The sequence below is a fragment of the Macaca fascicularis genome, chromosome 13, assembly GCF_037993035.2.
Source record: "Macaca fascicularis isolate 582-1 chromosome 13, T2T-MFA8v1.1".
Classification (NCBI taxonomy): domain Eukaryota; kingdom Metazoa; phylum Chordata; class Mammalia; order Primates; family Cercopithecidae; genus Macaca; species Macaca fascicularis.
In genome coordinates this window covers 88,615,955-88,636,583 of record NC_088387.1, presented here as the reverse complement: position 1 = coordinate 88,636,583, position 20,629 = coordinate 88,615,955, and the positions used below count along the sequence as shown (strand labels likewise).

The 20,629-nt window shown below is 38.6% G+C and overlaps 1 protein-coding gene and 1 pseudogene across 1 annotated transcript; one reads left to right on the top strand and one right to left on the bottom strand.

The window, feature by feature from the left end:
* Positions 1–501: 501 nt before the first annotated feature.
* FAM98A (family with sequence similarity 98 member A) lies at positions 502–15,949 on the bottom strand. Its single transcript, XM_005576145.5, has 8 exons — positions 15,827–15,949; positions 12,160–12,308; positions 8,892–9,026; positions 5,154–5,338; positions 4,066–4,146; positions 3,401–3,517; positions 2,377–2,544; positions 502–2,291 (listed from the first exon to the last, which is right to left on the bottom strand). Exons 1-8 carry the CDS (start codon positions 15,877–15,879, stop codon positions 1,614–1,616), a joined length of 1,566 nt encoding a protein of 521 aa, XP_005576202.2. The 5' UTR covers positions 15,880–15,949; the 3' UTR covers positions 502–1,613.
* A 2,550-nt stretch (positions 15,950–18,499) lies between these two features.
* On the top strand, positions 18,500–18,844 carry LOC123568296 (V-type proton ATPase subunit e 1 pseudogene; annotated as a pseudogene).
* Positions 18,845–20,629: the final 1,785 nt, after the last annotated feature.

Here is a 20,629-nt window from a genome sequence, read left to right as displayed (position 1 = left end):
TTAAAAGCGATGGTTTTAGTTATCAGAAGAATGTGCTTATCTCAGTAGCAAGTAGATTATTTTAAATGGCATGAGTTGATTCTTTAAAAAAGCCCAATTTAGTAGTAGAAAGAAAATACAATTTCTCTTTTAACAAACATGTTTATATTTTCAGTTACTTCCTTTTTTAAAAAAAAAGTCCCCCAATCTTAGGAAGAATGGAGAAGCAAATAACAAAAAAAAACCCTAAAAACTTGAGACATTTTTGCCTAGTATGTGTAGCAACAGCTACACCCAGTGGCCAGAGATAAGTAGTGACGGTTTCTAGCTTCTTACAAAAGGAAAACCTGGAAAGAGCCATTTTTCTATTTATTTAAGGTTTTAGGGTAAGAATCACCTTTCACTACAATTAGGTTTTAAGGAAATACTCAAGAATCTTTGGGAACAAAAGCCTTAGCTCATTAGCTTGACGCAAGAGTCCAGAATAATTCAGTAGCTAAAATAAAACTCAAACCAAAGAGAGAACTTAACAGGTACTTTATTGCTCACCTTTCACACAAAGCACACCTCCAGCCATTTTCTTTCACAGCTTGACAATGTTTACATGTACAAAAACCCAGCAAGAAGCATCATGTCATGTAGATTTCAGTAAGGGAGAATGTAAAACATCAACTCAGCCAGGCTTTTGTTTTCTGCAGCAATAATAAAGGGCCTCCTGCACTTAGCAAAAATCTGTCTTAACTTTGTAGTGCATTTCTTCCATTACAAAAAAAGTCTCCTGCCTAAAGCAAACTAACTTGTATTTGCTGAGCCAGTGGTATTAACTCATGCATAAAACAAATTTCGGTTTGCTATTTCTTCTAGCAAATTTCAAGTAAAAATAAGGTTGAAGGAGGAATTTGTTTTGGATGGATGCAGGTCAGTTTGAATTGCTATATTTAACTAAATGCCTACATGTACTAGAGGTTCACAACTTAGTTTGCTTTTATAATCTTTATGGATTTTGGCCGTGTTCAAGGTTTTCAGATTTGAGCATATGATACAGTATTCCATCAACAAAATAAGGCTACTGAATGTGCTATCTGCAGAAGAGCTCATTTAATAGGAACTGACCTAAAAGTTCTATCATGAAGCACACGTGGCATAAAAGTCAACCGGGGGCAGAACTGTGCTTGGAAATAGGCATTGGAATACTTTAAGCAAAACACATATAAATGGTTATTCATATGAGGAAGGTTTCCTAGTAGTAAATCTAAAAAAGTCTAGGTGAATCCTCATTTTCAAAACTGCATATTGAAAACATGAAAACTACTTATTCAAGTAATTGCTTCAAAAAAGTATGCATGTTCTGACTGTGGAATTAGTCTACTGGTCAATTAAAGGCAATTTTAATCACCTTTTAAAAAATTTTTCATAGAAAGGAGAGATGTTATGTGTTTCTCAAATAAACAGCATTATGTAAGTCCAATAAAAAAATCCAACAGAATTGAATGAAGACCTACAAATGCTTATGCCAAGCAGGAATCTGCCTGCCACCTGTGGTCTCACATTAATTCAAAATAGGTGCTGAATTCAGGATTCTGAAACTAAGTTTCTATTACTTGAGCTCTAGCAAAATGTAAGGTTCGGTAGCCTCAACTAGTATAATGTCTTCCCTGCCCAAATCCAGAATGATTATACTGATAACCTCCATGCTGGAAATGCTGTTCAAATTGACCCCCTTGGTGATAATTCTGGCTCCCTCTTCCTCCCCAGCCTCCTCCCTGGCCTGCACGACCCCCTCGCCCTCCACGACCCCCTCGCCCTCCACGACCACCACCACGATCACCGTGGTGCCCACCATCTTGGTATCTATTGTCCTGCTGGTAGCCACCACCCTGGTATCCACTTCCTGTATATGAAGATGTTTGGAAGCCACCATAACCTCCGCCTTGATAACCACCACTGTGGCCACCATGATAGCCACCTGGCTGGAAACCTGAATCTCGATAACCACCATCTTGGTAGCCACCTCCTCCTCCACTCCCTCCATCTGTCCAGCCTCCTTGATGCTTATTTCCTCTTCCTCCCCCTCGGCCACCATGGTCATAGCCACCACGTCCACCTCTCCCGCCTCCTTGTTCATGACCTCCTCGTTCATGACCTCCTCGTCCTCCGTATGAGGAATGTTCATAGCCACCTCTCCCTCCTCCTCGGCCTCCTGTTTGCTGCTGGGGGCCATCTTGCCTCTTCTGCCATGGTGGCATCTCTGGGGGCGGAGGTTCGATTTCATTGGGTCTACCACCTCTGTCAGGCACCCTGCCCATCAACACCTACAGAATAGGAAAGATATTTTAAACTTTTATTTTACGAACAGAAATAAATGCATTTGGAAAAAATTAAAGGTACTCTAATCACCTTATTGATGGCACAGGCAGTTTTTTCTCTTATAGAGCCGCTGCTTGTCCTTAAAATCTTTGACAAGTCCTGCCTTGCAGCCAAAAGATGGGCAACAGAAATAGTACTTTTAGGGGATAAGACTGAACGTTTCGGCTGGTAAACCTTGGCTAATTTTTCTGTCTGGCTCTGTTGAAAGAAAAGTGTTCAAAGAGAAATATCAATTTTCAAAATGACATAAGAAACACATATTAAATAAGTTAAAAGTCTCCAAAATATCTGATAATGATATTTACTAGGCTCCAGATGGTAGGAAAAGTTATATACTCACTACTGCTCCTATGTAGACAAGAACTACCTTAAAAGTACAGCTGCCAGACTTGTTGACACAACAAGGAATGACAGGGACAGTGAGGGCAGGGGTGGAGTGGGAGCGCTTCCCTTTAGGGTTATGAGGCCAACATGATAAAAAGGTTCCCCCATCATTGGTCTCAGATTGAACATATTCATATTCTCTATTTAAATATAAGAATGTAAAGTTATTTCAACAATTTTGCTTTTTAATTTTCCTATCTTTGGTTTCTATGAGGTAATAAGTATCTGCTGAATGACCAAGGTCTTTACCTGGATTGTCTCATTTAGCTGAAAAAAAAAACTTAAGTCTTATCAAATTCTCCAATTCTCTATAAATCATACTAAATCCAATATTTCTAACTGCTATTAGCAAATTAAATTGTTTAAGTAAACAAGTAATTTGAAATCAATTTTTTTTTAGTAATTTTCAGAATAACTCCATTTCTCTCACAGTAAGAACTCTCTCCAATAAAAACTGTAAAATTCAGGTATGTTAAAAAACAGAAAATTGAAAAATGTTTTCATTATTGCTGAATAGTTGAAAGAGTCACTACTCAATAACTCACTAAGGAAAAATCCCTACATGTGTCTTCTATGTATTTCTCCCATAGTTGCCAAGTATCTAAATTGTTTAGATGTTCAGGGACCAAGTCTATAAATAGTCTGCTCTTTTAAATTATTTAATGTGTACCTTAGCTCTGTCAGACCAGCCAAAGGACTGTACAGTGACATCCAAACGTTTTATTAGCAGCTTTCTCCGGACTTCATATTCATTGGCTATGGCTTGGTTAATTGCTTCTATCTTTTCCTGAAGCAAAATTTCAAAAACTAGTTAGAATTTAAATCTGCTTGATTTAAAAGGGCAAAAACTACGTCTGTGTCATTCATAACTGAGATCCCAGAATTTAACAGTCAAAAGTTCTTATTCCATATAATATACTAACAATTCATGAAATGATAGGTGACAAAAAGCTGATTCTCAAAACAAAATGAAGAATATGTGAAATACACAACTCTTATTTATCTTTCCCATAATTTACTGTGTGAAACTCAGCCCAATGAAGTTTTTGGCTTGAAGGCAATCCATCTGGCAATGAGAAACATGCATCATACTCAATTTCAGTTTACTTTTATCAGCTGTGTGAAATATTTACAAATTATGAGAAAAGTGCTTCTAATCTTACACAAAATTATTCTGCAGAAATCCTCAGATTCACAAAATGATTCTAAGGGTATTCAACTAGAAAACTACGTATTAGAAAACATAATTTAAAATGCACAAAATGTAAGTGTTGACATGAAAATCATAAACTCTATAGTTCGTTACAAAGTTTACTCAAGATGATTACTACTCACCCAGTGGGCTGGTCCCATTGGCTTCCTCAGTAAAGGCTTTCCCACATGATTAGGTGGAACTTTTGCTAATGTTTCCTTTAACTGACACAAAAACATAAATAAATGAATAAAAACTCTAAAGGTAAAACATCCTCATCTTCCCAATTCCCATCATATCTTGCCATCAAAAGATTCCTGACAGAGGCAAAGGTGGAGGATGTTTTGAAATGCAAATGTAAAAGACCCACAAGATAAAGACACTCACTGGTCCCACTCCTCACGCCTACAGAAGTCCTTCATTGCACCTAGAACAGTGCCTGACAACAGTAGGCACTCAATGAACATTTGCTGAATGGATGAATGAACACACAGGAAAATATGGACTATGGATACACTGCTGCTCCCCTGTAGAGTTCAGCCAAATTTGTGCATCATGGTGCTGGTCTACCCCACAATGCAAATGTACCAATTCTTAAGAGTCCAGCAGATAAACATACAGGGAATAACTCTGCTATAACAAATACCATTCTCTTCCACTCATTTTTTGTTAAAATAGCTTGTTCCTAATTAATTATATAGAAAATCTTAACTGATAATGTGTAGTATAAAAATAATTCTAATTTCCTTTCACATACTAGATTATGTTAGCAGTCAACAAATCTATTTTGTCAATTGAAGCATAAGGTTAGAAGTGACTGGATTAAAAAACAAAAATATTAACATCCTTTTCTGTCCAGTCAATGGGGAGGAGGGTGGTAACATTTAATGATAAAGACTTTAAATTGACTGTATCAAAGTTCAATGAAAAAAGAATTTTTAAAAGGACTGAAATCTTAATCCTTTTTACATTATATCTAGTTACTTTAGCTTGCAAACCAGTGTAAAGTTTCCTTTTTGAAAAAGAAACATGCTAACATGTTTTTAAGACTAACATACTAGTTTATCTTTAAGGCATCTAGGATTTAAAACCCAAAATTCATTTCGTAACAATTACTTAATAATATATGCACATTCGGTTCCCATTAAGAGAAATTAAATTAATTGCTTCATTTCAAACAAATGTAGGACTATGCCTTTAATACACTACAATTTGGTACTAAAGGTCTTACTTTTTTTTCAATCCCGCTGAAGAATTGGAACATAGTTATATTGGCTGGAGGTTTGGACATTCCTAGAGCAATACATATGCCTTTCAACTCTTGAAAGACCTCACTACCGCCTCCTTCTTGAGCTTTTTTTGGAGGAGCATTCACACAGAGCATTCTGGCAGCTTCTAGTTCTGAGATGAGGTATGCTGAAGTAAACAAAATAAGATTTCAAAATGAGATACAGCTATAGTTATAGTCATAAGTCTGGAGTCACAACTATATAGACCTAATGATATGTAACTGTTAAAGCTGCAAGAATGGATAAAAACAAGAAAGAAAAACCACTTTCACCTGCAAATGAAATAAGATATAAACTGGTTATGTAATTCAGGTATTTAAGTGATATGTAATGTTTAAAGGTTAATTTTAAAATAAGCGATTCTCCTTTGAAACCGAAGGATTGAGGTAAGTAACATCTAAAAATTTGGATTCTTAAATTCTGGTATTAAGGAACCTCCAGAACAGGGGTTGGCATCTGTTAAAAATTTTGGAAAAGGTGGCAAGTGACGACTTTTTAATGACTTTTTTTTTTTTTTTTTTTTTACTTCTCACTACTTGTGAGCATCAGTGATAAAACTACCTTGCTCTCTTATCTCCCAATAATTAGACAGCCTGTCCAGAAGAGGTGTGAAACAACAGTGATAAGAAGTCAAAGCTTAACTTACAGGAGAAGCAGGAAGGCACCCAAGAGTTCCTTTCCCATGGTCTCCAATTCTTATGTCGCCCTCTGGCTGTTCAAAGAGATCCCTCTTTCATCTATATTCTTCTCAGGACTCCCTTCCCCCTACCTTCCTCACCCCATTCCCTTCAAAACAACAATAAAACTTTCAAAGCACTTCTTGGCATAGTCCCCTTTGTGTCAGTATCATCCCCTTGTGTGCTGATTTCAGCCTGGTATAATGAGGGCTGCAATCTGCTTCAGGTAATTCAGTTGAAGGTATAAATATTCAATCCCATTCCTTTAACATTCCCAAGGACATTTCAATTTTTATAAAAGATGATTAAGAATCATTTGAATCTTAGGATTTCCAGTTATGTGACAAAATGAGATTCTTCTGAGATTATAACAAAACCAGTTTTGGAAAAAGATATTTTCAAGGCTCTCAGGTCCTATTAGAAGTAGAAAAAAGTCAACTTGTGTATCAAATTTCCTATACCCAAAATGTAATGCTAGAAGGATACAGTCCATAATTTTAGCAAATCATTTCTGAAAGGCTGCCAACTCCTGTTCTAAAACAATAAATACATCTAAGTTTCTGGAAAGGTCATTCTAAATGGATATGACACTGTAAAATCTTAACGTGTTCCATACAGCAAACTGTATTTATGAGTTAAAACGTCAAAATAGTAAAACCCCACCGTTATGACAATAACCACTGTTTTTATACATAAGGTTTTATTAGAACACTGCCACACTCACTCATTTATATATTGTCTATGGCTGCTTTCGTGCTGTAACAGCAAAGGTATGTAGTTGTGACAGAGAACTTAGGGCCACAAAGCCAAAAATATTTACTATCTGGCCCTTTTAGAAAAAGTTTGCCAACTCTTGTTCTAGAAAATCATATACTATATGATTTAATACATTGGTTCTGTAAATTTGGGATAACATAGTTCAGGTATTCACAAAATTAGGTTACCAATATAATTACTGTGAAAAAACTTTAATCGTAATCGATGTGTTCAAAGCACTGGGAAACGCACTGAAGATAAAATTTTTTAAAACATCAAAAAGATGATCTCTTCCGACAATCTAGTTAGGAATAAAGAATATATGCAAAAATAAAAGATGAATAGTTCTTCATCTACTAGGAACTCAGATATCTTACTTAATTTACATAAGGGTAACACTCTGAGAACCACAAAAGGCTAATAAAGAGCCAGAGTCCTTAATCTGATACATGAGAGCTTTTCAGCCACTCACTCAAAGGCTATTCTATTTTACCAACAATTCTAATGAGGCTCGTTTGTTTTCCCCCCTAAAATACAATGTAATAAAAGATTCGAATTAGTGAGGTAAGGGTGCTGGAAAAGTAAAATTATAGCATCCAGATGTGACAACCGGTACTTCTAAAGATGAGAAATATTTACACAGACCAAGCAGAAAATGAGTACATGTAGGTAAATGCTAGAATAAAGAGAGGTTACAAACTGAGAATATTTTAGAAAGGGAGAATCGGCAGAAGCAAAGATAAAGAGGAAAACAGTGTGTACATATATATAGGAAGAATATAAAAAGTGAGTGACCACTAGATGATTTAGCCATTTAATTGAAGAGCAAATAGTTGTATATTCTTGAAAAGCTTTTGAGGTGATGATAGCACATTAAAATAAAGTCTAGAATTATGACCCAGAGTCCAAAATAATGTTCACTGAAGTCTGCTTAAGAAACAGAAAAGTGTGAAAGGCATTTTATACTTACATTCAAAGTGGTTTGTATAAGTATCAGAGCTAACAAGGCCAAACTCTGAACTTTTTGGAAGAATTAGCTATTCAGGGTCATTAGTAAGCATTCCACGCAGCTATTATCTTCCTATGTCGATAACATACTCTAAGTGCCAAATATTGGTAAGGATAAGCAATGCTATAACGGAAGACTCAGCTGAGTACACTGCTATTGAATCAGTTACAGAAATCATACCATATGAAGAGTATTAAATGAATATGTAAGAACTACCAGCACCAATATCAGTATCAAAGCAACACCTAACCTTACGTGCACATTCCCACAATAACAATCATTTGACAGACAAAGGGAAAGTTACAAAAGTGATTCTGGAATAACTTAGTGCCTAAGTATAATGGCTATGAACACTTTTTTTTTTTAACTGAACCTTAAAAACTGAAGTTGTATCATTTTTTCAGAAACCATAACAGAGTTGTAAAGACAAATATTTTTTAAATCCTCTGAATTATCTGTCCTAATGAGAACTACAATAGCCAGTTAACCAAAGCTTAATGTCAATGTGCTTCAGAATGCTACATAAATTCTGAGTTAAGACTATAGGTTGTATTTATTGGAAAGTTTATAGAAGGTAATAAAATTTGTGAATCTACTTACTGTTTTTCAGTGTGAAGAGACAAAACAGTAGTAAGTATGTAAAAAACATGGAAGGAAAGAACTTTTCATAAAAATGTATTTCCCAGAATGATCAGTAAGTACCAGAACAATCCAAGTATTATTCCAGAATATTTACAAACAAAACCAAAATCCCCAATTATCCAACCACAAAGAAATAGCAACAAGACAAAATACTTTACATTAACCATTAACCATATCTACTATTATAAATGCTTACTCTCCTCAAAGAAATCAATTTTTAAACAAAATCTCCATTATTTCCACACTATCTTCCTAGTATACTTAAAAATGTGCTTCTACTCTAAAATGCAAGTGTAAAGATCATACACTTAAGCATCACTCCAACACTACCAGTGATCACATTAGGAGAAGCACAACAGCCTGAGTACCACTGAAGCTGAAATACTGAAAGAGTATCAGTTACGAAAACAATAATGCTACCAGTGCACACGTCTACCCTCAGCTCCTAAATTGGAAATTTAAGGAAGTTTTCTTTTAAAATGAATTTTGAATTATATCCATAATGAAACAAACAAACAAAAAAACATGGTCAGTTTACTAGTCATGGAAAACATAAACAGAAAATAATAGCTATATTCTAGTAGCCAGGAACTTACTGAGCAAGAGGAGGCAGTTCTTCTGAATGAGAAGGCGCTTGGTCACATCCCCAGATGTCAGTGAAAGATATGGGCAGTTCATCTCCCCTAGTAGCCCACTCACCTCAAGCTGGAATTCTTCAGCTTCACTCGGACCTTTTAAGAATTAAAATAATCTTATTTAATGATAGTGATTATTTTTCCATTAGCATAACAATTATTATATACAATTGAAATTGTTAATAGGATTTTCATAACTTGAGTTTCTTTCCCTTCTAATTTATCCTTTCTTACACCACTGCAAAGTTTCTTCTTTTTTTTTTTTTCTTTTTTGAAATAAGGACTCTGAGGCCCAGGCTGGAGTGCAGTGGTGTGATCAGAGCTTCCTGCAACCTCAAACTCCTGGGCCTGAAGGATCCTCCTGTTTTACTCTCTGGAATAGCTGGGCCTATAGGTGTATGCCACCATGCCTGGCTAATATTTAGAAAATTTTTTTGTAGAGACTGGGTCTCACTATATTGTCCAGGTTAGTGTCCAACTCCTGGCCTCAAGTTATCTTCCCACCTCGGCCTCTCGAAGTGCTGGGATTACTACTGGCATGAGCCACTGAACCCAATCTAAAATGTTCTTTCTCAAACAGTATTCATTAGGTCATTCCCTTATTTTGAGAGTCTTTAATGGCTCCTTAATTCCTCCCTCATCTCATCTATTTTTTTTCTGTCTGCTTTTAAAGATTCTTCATAGCTGCTTAGGTTAGATCTTTCCAGCATATTCAGCTATAATCACCTACTTTCCCTCCACAAATATCTGTTGTTTATGCCAGGCCAGTCTCCTCACTGTCCCATGAATAGCCAGTCTCATTTCCACTGTGTGCCTTTATTTAAGTTATTCCCTGTGACAGATATGCCCTCTACTCTCTTCCCCTATAGCAAATCCCACCCATCCATCAAAGCCCAGTGGCCTTGCTCCTTGATGAAACCTTCCCTGTACTTGGCTGAAACTTTACCCGTGTATTTGCTGATTTCCTCTCTCTATGAACCACAAAGTGGTTCAGCATCTAAGTACCATACTTGGCTGGGCACGGTGGCTCATGCCTGTAATCCCAGCACTTTGGGAGGGGGATGGTTTAAGTTCAGGAGTTCGAGACCAGCCTAAGTAACATGGCAAAACCCCGTCTCTAAGAAAAATAACAAAAATTAGCCAGTCATCATGGTGCATGCCTGTAGTCCCAGCTACTAAGGAGGCTGACCTGGAGAACTGCTTGAACCTGGGAGGCAGAGGTTGCAGTGAGCCCAGATCGCGCCACTGCACTCCAGCCTGGGTGGCAGAGTGAGACCTTGTCTAAAAACAAACAAACAAACAAAAGGACTGTACTTAGCGCCAGTTGTTTAATTTGTGCGTAACATTCTCAATTAGACAAAATTTGAAGACAGCCAACATGACTTACAGTCTTGTACTCCTACAGCATATTAAAAAAAGGTATAGAGTTCACTGGGTGAACCAAAGGAAAAACAAAGCTCTTTCCTCATTATTTTGATTGTTCTCTATTCAATATCATAAAGGGGAAGAAATTAACAAACTTTGAGAGAGTCACTCGATCACCTGAGTCCATTTTCTAATCTGTAATACAGGAAGACTACATTATGAATATTTTGCAAACTGTGATCTGTGAGCCCTTGAGTTCCACAGAGCTCCTTTAGAGGCAGCTGGAAGATGAGAAGGAAAGAGGTGGGCTAAAGCTACCTCGTCTCTACTTTGTTAGAACACCTTTTAACCTGTTTTACATGTTAGCTTCTGTATCATGTTTCATTTGAGAGAAAGGGGCTCCAGGTTAAAAATAGGTATCATCTAGTACTGGTGTTTTCAAAGGTTCCTACAGTCTCTGAAACATCTGGTCAAGAGGCAGTATAGCATGGTGTTTAAACGCACTGGCTCAGAACTTGACTACTGTTCTGGGGGTGAATCCAGGCTTCACCCCTACAGGTTGTATGACCTCAGGCAATGTATTTAAATTCTCTGGGCTTTCTTGTTAAAGGTATGACAGTAATAAAACCTGCTTCATAGGGTTGCCCTGAGGTTTAATGAGCTAACACATATAAAATGTTTAGAACATAGGGAGTACACAATAAATGCAAGCTGTTGCTGTCATTATTGTTACACTATACTCTCCTGAATAATTAGAATTGAATGCAACTAACACGTACACATTAAATATACTAGCATGCAAGCCATCATCCTCCGCAAACTAACCCAGGAACAGAAAAAAAAACACCACATGTTCTCACATCTAAGTGGGAGTTGAACGATGAGAACACATGGACACAGGGAGGGGAACAACACACACCAGGGCCTGTTGCGGGGTAGAGGGTGAGGGGAGGGAACTTAGAGGACAGGTCAATAGGTGCAGCAAACCACAATGGCACATGTATCCATATGTAACAAACCTGCATGTTCTACACATGTATCCCGGAACTTAAAGTAAAATTTAAAATATATATATATACACACACACACACACACACACACACACTAGCATGCAAGAACGTGAGCTCTTCAAACTGTGATTATGTGGAAAAAAAGGAATTATATGTATAGTTCTCCATAAGGGTGGGTTAACAGGTATTTTCCTTGGTCTCCTATTATAGGTTTACCTACAGCAGGAAGGAACCAGATGGTAGAGTGTTAGGTTCCAAGCTTCTGCCTCTTTTGCAGTGTCGACAAACTAGTGCAACAGTGAAAACAAAACTGGTAAATGCAGAACAGCTCTCAGACCCATAAATTTGATCGTCCTGGATCGCACTGTGATGTATGTAACAATGCATTCTTATGATAAACAAAATGTCTTAACAAAGTGTTCTCTTTCTCCCCAAGCATAACAGAATAATTATGCATTTACTCTACATTCTATAGATGCTTCTAGAATCTGGTAGTCCTAAAAGAAAAATATCCCAGTATCTAGTTCTAGCCATCAATCTAGGATCTTACATTTAACATCTTACAAAATATAGGAAGTTCATATATTCTATGCTTGTGGTCTCCCTTTTTCTGTTTCTCAGTAATAGGGTTATTTTCAGCCTCCACGAATTTTTAAGTTACATGACTTTATTCTGATATTTCAATTTCTGAATCACCTCTAAAAACAATGGAGGGAAAAAAATCTTGGCTCCTTAACAAATTTTTTACATTTACAAAAAACTTGGAACTTTCAGCTTTAGTATTGATAATGTTCAGTTGACAATACTTCAATGTTATTTTTATACTTTGTACCTAAAAGTGAACATTTACTTACTGTTAGTTGCTTGCACATTTTCCTCCAGTTTACAGAGCACTCTTAATTCAGACACCAGCCAAGCACAGAGTTTGGTAAACTCGGGGGAACTGGCTCCAGCAGAGACTGCCTGAGAGAGCGCTCCATCTTCCAACAATGGGCCCTTGTAACTGGCAAGCAAGAAATTACATTTCAGAAGAAAATACAATCACACCTAATATATTACAGATAAAACATATCTATGGTTTTATTTATATAAGCAATAATTTAATAAAGATAAGTTATGTGATCAATTTTAAATGGGCAAATATAAACAAAATTTAGAACTATACTGAACCATTACGAAAAGCAGCTAAATGGTAGCTGCATTTCAACCTTTCAAAATGTAGGTGAATATCTAACAGAGTCGCATATACTACTAAATTATGTCAACTTCTGTACATTTACTAAAAGCTTTCATTGTAAAAAGGTTTATTTTCTTACTGTAACTGGAGTATTAAAAGCAAATTAACAAGTAATAGATAATTATACTGTAACTTATTGCAGAAATAAAACTTAGGTTATCTTTTCTAAAAATTTTCCAGAAAACAACTAGATTAGGTTTTTATTTTGAGATGAGGTCTTGCACTGTCACCTAGGTTGAAGAGAAGTGAAGGCACAAGCCACCAAACCTGGCTAATTTTTTATTTTTTATAGAGATGGGGTCTTACTATGTTGCCCAGGCTTGGTTAGGTTTTTAATGACTTTCTTTAAAAGTAAAAACTTTCCGGTTAACCATTTATATCATTTTTATAAATTTAATGACAGCTAAGACTAGTAAGACATTCTAGTACCATAGAAATGTCAAGGTTAGCTTAATAAATATTGGCCAGTTAATGAACTGGTGCGTCTAAATCCTAATCCTTTGTAAGTGATTCCAATATAATTTTAAAAATTTTTTAAATGTTCAAACATTCATAAAAGATGACAGTCACAATGAACTCCAATCACCAATATTCTAAAATATAAGATCTTTGTCACTCCAAGTAATCTTAAATACATATTATTCATATTGCTTTATATTCTCTTATATATTGATAATAATGCTTACTCAAGATGATACAGTAAATATGCTTAAGATAATATAATGTTTAGGCCTGGCATGGTGGCTCACGCCTATAATCCCAGCACTTTGGGAGGCCGAGGCGGCCGGATCATGCGGTCAGGAGATCGAGAACATCCTGGCTAACATAGTGAAACCCCGTCTCTATTAAAAATACAAAAAAATTAGCCAGGCGAGGTGGCGGGCGCCTGTAGTCCCAGCTACTCGGGAGGCTGAGGCAGGAGAATGGCGTGAACCCGGGAGGCAGAGCTTGCAGTGATCCGAGATCGCACTACTACACTCTAGCCTGGGCTACAGAGCGAGACTCTGTCTCAAAAAAAAAAAAAAAGGTAATATAATGTTTAGAACTACAGGTATGTTAGAGAAATGACAGTTCTCAATCCCTTTAAAATATGATTACAGGTTTATACAGTATATGCAGCAGAATGAAAACAAATCATATACCAAAAAAATGAGATCACATGTAGTCTGGCATCTAGATTTATAAACTGCATATTATTAGACACTGGAATCAAAAGGCTAGGCCTAGAAGTTTCTCGTGTTTCACATTTTGACTTCATTAGTTTATTCAACAAGTAGTTACTGAATTCCTACTGTGTGCCAGGTAAGAGATAAAAGACAGTCATTTGCCGGGATCAGTGGCATATACCTGCAGTCCCAGCTATTCTGGAGCCTGAGGTGGGGGGATCACTTGAGCCCAGGAGTTCAAGACCAGCCTGGTCACCAGAGCGAGACCTCATCTCATAATAAATAAATAAATAGAAAAGGGAGTCATTTAATTCTAATATTTCTCAGTGAATCCTTTAAAGGTACATTTCAATTAATTAAGGCTGACTTTTAATGTTTAAATGCCATCAAACTAAGTAGTTAAGGTTAAAATTTATAACAGTTTTCAGAAAATCCATGGTTTACATTACAATCCATCTCAAGTAGTTATGTGATTACAATTACTACAGTAACAATTACTTGTATAGTATCCAAAAGAATAAAAAGTTTAAAAAAGGAGTGCAAAAATTTAAAAAAAGACATTAATGGGAAGAAACAGCATCCGTGGCCAATTCTTAAGTGACCACCATCCATGCGGAAAGACTACATTTCATAAAGTCTACCCCCTTCCTTTCATTCCACTCTTCCTTCAGTACTATAGTGTCATTTATTCCAGAAAGAAGCTTCGAGGACTTCATTTCCTTTCCCAGTAAAGGGACCCTCCTCAGGGCTCCTCACAGCGTATTTTCCCAGTATCCTGTGAACCCCTTTCCACCTCACTTCGTACCCTAAGTGCCCAACACTGCCACAAAGCAACTGTTCCTTAAAAAGTCCTAATGAATGAATGGTTTCATGTGTGAACAAGCAATTTAGTCTGAGATGTCAACTAAAGAGACTATTTTGCTGAATGACTTTAACATATGCCCTAATGAAAGAAAGAAGCCCCCTAAAGTCTGGAATATTTATGAAAATTCAGAGCAAGTTTCCAAGAAGAGAACAATGCTATTTCACTCTGACAAAGACAGATGATAAGCACGACTACTTCTGTTCCTAAAAATTTCTACTAGGGTACTAAATTATTCAAATAGGCAGACTTTGGGAATCCTCAAGGTGTTTCTTCCTAAAGAAAGGTTTCTCTCAAAAGTTTCCTTGTCATGGAAAAACCTAATAGAAAGTTTTGATAAAGAACTTGTTACTTAGAAATACAGCTAGCTAAATCTGTACTTTGTTTTGATACCATACCTGTAGATAAATATCTAACCATACAATTTGTTTCTGGAACCACATTTAGCCCAAGAGGGTCCACGTTCTCAAGTTTAATAGAGTACACTGATCTGGGTGACCCAGTGAGATAACAAACCCTATTTCCAATTTCTGGATACTGATGAATTATGGTTGAATAACTATCAGGAGGAGGAGAGACAAAATGCAAAACAAATATGCAGGTTCTTCGTGGGTGAAGACGACCCTGGTCTAATGGGGCTCAACGAGGTAGAGTATCACAGACTCAAGGCAAACTGCTGGTGGTTCCCAGGGACGTGGTGATAGGTTAGATGCACAAGTGAGCTGGCTAGCGGAACAGATGCAGCGCCCATACAAGTGGCTTAGGGAAGCCTGGGTGCATGCAGAGATGACTGGGCAAAGGAGAAATTTTGAGAAAAGTGGGGTGGGGTAGGAGTAGGGGCTCAAGATGGGAGCAGAAAATATGGAGAACAAGTAGCAAAGCAGAATCAACTTTGACAACCTTTAGAGTTGAGGGGTTAAGGGGGAGGGCAGGAGGATGAAGCGAGGAGAGAAGCTCGGGGAGTGGGGGTGGCGAGAACCAGAGTCCAGACAATGACACGCATGGCTGACAAACGCTGCGGGTAGCTCGGCTGCAGGGAGCACCGGGCAGGCCTAGAGGTGTTGGGATTGGAGGACCCCGAGCTAGCAGCGCAGACAGTGGACGTGGCATTGGGGGTGCCGGGGCCAAAGGGAAGCAACAGCCAGGAGCCACGGGGTGCGGCGTGGAGAGGCAGGTGTCTCAGACTGGGGCGCAGGAGGTGTTCCCAGGGGGCCGGCAGCCTGGGGCTTGGGAGACCCGTGCCCTGACAGTCTTACCCTAGATCTTCCAACGACTCCAAGATGTCAGTCTCCATGAGGTCACACTCCATGCTACTGTGGTATTCAAATTTCCGAGTCGTCAGGCTCCCCTCTTCGCCGGCAACGCGTACACTCGCGCATGCGCGACTTCCCCGGAACTTCCAAATCGACAGCTGGCGCCTCAGTTCCCGCACTGCGCATGTCCGGAGCGTGCGCAAGACACTTTGTCCCACCGGCCGCCCCACCCCTGCCCGCTACGGAGTTGCAGGGCCCGCAGTTTTGCACATGCGCGTTACTGCATAGTGAAGCCAGCCGCCCAAAGAAGGGCAGGAGGACCGGCTGCGTGGCAGCTGGGCGTGGGGACCACGCGAGGGGGAGTGCTCTCGGCTCTCTTTATTGGGTGTACGCATGTGCGAATGTAGGGGGCGAGGCGGGCCGGGAAGGAGCTTGGAGAGTCTCGGGACTCGGGTGGAGTCGGCTGTGGAACCGAGTCTCTGCATCCCAGACAGGAGATCGAGTGGCTCTTCGTAGGGTGGTGGCATGTGCTAGCCTTAGCTTGCGGGTCACGGAGAAAGGGAGAGTTCTTGCGCTCGCGTCTTTAGGACGCGGGTAGACGGGCCAAGTGCAGACGGCAGATAGCGTGCCATATGATTTCCTTGTGGCTTCAGTAGCTTTATTTCAGGGTTAGGGATGAGCCAACTTTCCGTAGACTATGGATGTTCAGAAAGTTGCGTCGTTTCCCCCCACGCATTCTCCACCTGACGTCTAAAGCCCTTCCCAGACACTAAGCATGTTATTTTAAGGAGAAGGGGACCTTCACTCCATAGCAAATAGAACATTTTTAAATCCACGTAGTTTAGACAGTGAATAAACTTTTTGGCTGTACTGTCATTACTTTTGACATGATTTGCCCGGGTGAAACATTGAGTTCACAATGTGTTATGGTATCTTGGCAGTTACTGAGTGTGTGCTTAGAAATTATTGAAAAATGAGAAATGTTCCCAAAGTGATGGCATATTAGAAAACTATATTTAACCATAAGTTGGCATACTGTTAAATCGTGTAGGCATTTAATTAAAGAGTTTTCATATTGATACCTGTTGATTTTATTCTGTAGTTCTCAACCATTTTCGTGTCTGATGGATAGATGTTCCTATCCGTAGTAGTACCTTTTCCTTTTCTTTTCTTTTTTTTTTTTTTGGAACCGAGTCTCTCCCTGTCGCCCAGGCTGGAGTGCAGTGGCGCAATCTTGGCTCACTGCAAGCTCGGCCTCCCGGGTTCACGCCATTCTCCTGCCTCAGCCTCGCGAGTAGCTGGGACTACAGGCGCTCCCCACCACGCCCGGCTAATTTTTGTGTTTTTAGTAGAGACTGTGTTTCACCATGTTAGCCAGGATGGTCTCGATCTCCTGACCTTGTGATCTGCCCACCTCAGCCTTCCAAAATGCTGGGATTACAGGAGTGAGCCACCGTACCCGGCCAGTAGTACCTTTTTCAGTTTCCTTATTTTGCATCATCTGAGGTGGGGGTAGGTTTTTGATGTGGCCCTACTCCATTGACCCACATTATGATACAGTCACCATAAGCCTGTGTAAATATTAGTCACATTCTACAGATGAGGACACTAAGGCTGAGTGGCTTAATAATCTTCAGAGATCTTAAAGCCTTTAAGTATGGAACTAGATTTTGAGATTGAGGCATATCTCAATACGCAGGATGTGAAAAGAGCAAAATTTAGCTACTTGAATTTGTTGAAACTTGTATATGTTGCACATACTTACCTTATAATAATGGAATAATTATTTTCCTCATAGGGTTGTTGAAGGTGCTAAACAAAAAGTCATGCCTAATACAAAAATCAATTTTGAAAGAAAAAGGGTTTCATTCTTGACTCACTTTTGATGTAAGCTATAACAATATTAGTGAATGAACGAGTGATGACTTCCCTCAAAGTATTAGTATTCCCTTTCTTTTTTTAAAAAAATCCAGCTTTTGCAGGAATAGTATTCTTTCTAATGCACATCATTAGCTTAAATGAAGGATTGCTGATATGAAATTTTTATGTATTATTGTTTAAAGTAATTCTACAATGGCTTTCTCTGCAATTAAAAAAAACTTTTAAATACTACTTAAACAAAATTGTGTTTCCTACCAAGCAGGCTCAGAAAGAAAAACAAATTGTCATCATTTTAATGAGATCTACTAGGAATCTTTTGCATTTTATTTAGAAATTATTTACGTGTATAATGGAACCTGGTATCTGAAGACCTCTTTCAAACTAGAATGAGTTTACTAGAATGAAAGGAACAATGATTTGGGAGTGAGGCAGCTCCGGTTTTTGCATCAGATCAGTATAAGAAAGAATTTTTTAACACTTTAAGAGTGGTCTTAAAGTGAATTAGGTATCATTGAGAGATGATGGGCTTCCTGTCTAGAAGTGTTCACCAAGAGGCTGAATAATTACTTAAGGGGACTCTTGTGAGAAGGCACACCCACAAGTGCCACCACATGCCCTTTTACTGATGACTTTGATTCTAGATTCTTTCTCCAAAAATAATATAAAATACCGACTTAAAACCCTTCTAGGGTCTGGCGCGGTAGTTCAGATCTGCAATCCCAGCACATTGGGAGGCTGAGGCAGGAGGATTACTTGAAGCCAAGGGTTCAAGACCAGCTTGAGCAACATAGCAAGACCCTGTCTCTGTTAAAAAAAAAAAAAATTAATTAAAAATGACTTCCAGGTGGGACCCAAGTGAGGCAGAGGGGCAGGGGGTGGCAGATCAGCGGTAAGCATGGCATATCAGGGCCTCACCATACCTCTCTTTGCAATGAGCGTGTTTTGGGGTTTCATTGGTTTCTTCATGCCTTGGTTCATCCCTAAGGGTCCTAACTAGGGACTTATCATTACCAAGTTGGTTACCTGTTCAGATTGTTGCTGTCTCTTTTGGCTGATTGCGATCCTGGCCAACTCAACCCTCTCTTCAGACTGTAATTGAAACGTGAAATCATCTGGTATCTGAAGTGTCACTGGCCTTGAGGAAGACAGGCTTTACAGTGTTCAGTCTTAGCAGTCATGAGAAAAGAATTCCTTCTAGATGCAAAAATCACCTCCAAACCACACCTCTTTTCTTGACTTGCTTATTTTGGGCATCAGCTGCCTTAAACATCCACAGCGCATTTGAATGTCTAACACAATGCAGCATTTTTTTCTTCAACTTTTTTATGCTTTAATGAATGATGTGCCTACTTAACCTAAACTGTGCCAACTCCTCAAAATTATAATGCACTCTTTAGAGAGAGAAGATGCTTTTCTTCTGAGAAATACGTTATTCTGTCCTTGGAATTTGTGAATTTGTCAATGGCTCCTGTCTTCTCATAACATGGAAATCAGTGAACTATTTAGAAAGTGCTGCTTGACAAGACTCCAGCGGGGCAGTCAGTAGGAGAGGACGTTCAGAGGAAAGAGCTCTCTCGACAGAATTACACCAAACTATGTGTTCTTTTTTCTTTCTTTTTTTTAAACAGAGTTTTGCTCTGTCGCTGACATTGAAGTGCAGTGGTGATCTCATAGCCTCAACTTGTTGGGCTCAAGTGATCCTCCTGCCTCAGCCTCCCAAGTAGCTGGGACTACAGCCGCTGGCCACCATGCCTGGCTAAGTTTTTTAATTTTTTGGTAGAGGCAGTTTTTGCCATGTTGCCCAGGCTGGTCTCAAACTCCCGGGCTCAAGCAATCCGTCCACCTTGGCTACTATGCCTGGTCATGAGCCACTGCGCCCAGCCCAAGCTATACTTTCAGTATGAATTTCTCATTTCTGCCCTCTTTTGGAATAAATCACTTTTCTGTTTTCTATAGATAAAATAAAACATATAATAAAGCTGTTCTAGTGTCTATCTTTGAGAGAGTCTGGTTACTGTCCATATTCTTACTGCTGCTGCTACAAATTACCACAAATTTAGAGGCTTAAAACAGACAGATTTATTATCTTACAGCTCTGGAGGTCAGACATCTGAAATGCGTCTTACCTGGCAAAAATGGGTGGGTTTGCATTTCTTCTGGAATCTCTAGGAGAGAATCTGTTTTCTTCCCTTTCCTAGTTTCTAGAGGCCACCCACCTCCCTTGGCTTGTGACCCCCCCTCCTTCATCCAGCAACACCACTCCGACTCCTGCTATGTGGCAGTCATGCCCTCTTACCTTCCTGCCTCCCTCTTTTAGTTATAAGGACCCCCATCCTTGTGATTACATTGAGCCTGCCCAGATAATCCAGAATAATCTCCCAACTTCAAGATCTTCAGTTTAACCACATCTGCAAAGTCCCTTTTTCCATACCCTTATGTTCCAAGAATTACGATGCAGATAGTCTTGGAGGAGGTGGTGGTGGGGGGGGGGCAGTCCATTATTCTGTCTACCACACTGCCTTTCCCGGAGAGTAGAAACAATGAATGATCTTAAAGATACACCTTTTCTAGCTCTTTTTGAAAACAATAAAGAGAAATAATTTTTTCACTTGTAAAAGAAATGTAAATGGGAAAATTGAAAACTGATTTCAGTTTCCAGAGGAACATGTTTTATAGTATTATTAGAAGGTTTTTAATTATATAGTAGTTGAAAATTTTTGCAGCTGACATCCTTAAGAAAGTTACTTCTAGCATCTGTAGAAGTAATTTTTTATCATGGAAAAGAGGTAGGTATAAGCTCAAATATAAGATTTGTCATAGATTGGTTTCTAAGAGATGATTAAATAGACATCTAAAACAAATAAAAGAACTATCTAAAATAAAAGAACACTGTCTGAAAAATAGCAGGATTTTCCATTTTTAATG

Coding starts and splice junctions, on each gene's coding strand:
- FAM98A (XM_005576145.5), bottom strand. CDS start 15,879: ATGGAGTGTGACCTCATGGAGACTGACATCTTGGAGTCGTTGGAAGAT. Junction 4,147..5,153: donor TCAGCGGGATTGAAAAAAAA/GTAAGACCTTTA, acceptor TTTTTGTGTCAG/TTAAAGGAAACATTAGCAAA. Junction 3,518..4,065: donor CAATGGGACCAGCCCACTGG/GTGAGTAGTAAT, acceptor ATTTTGCTTCAG/GAAAAGATAGAAGCAATTAA.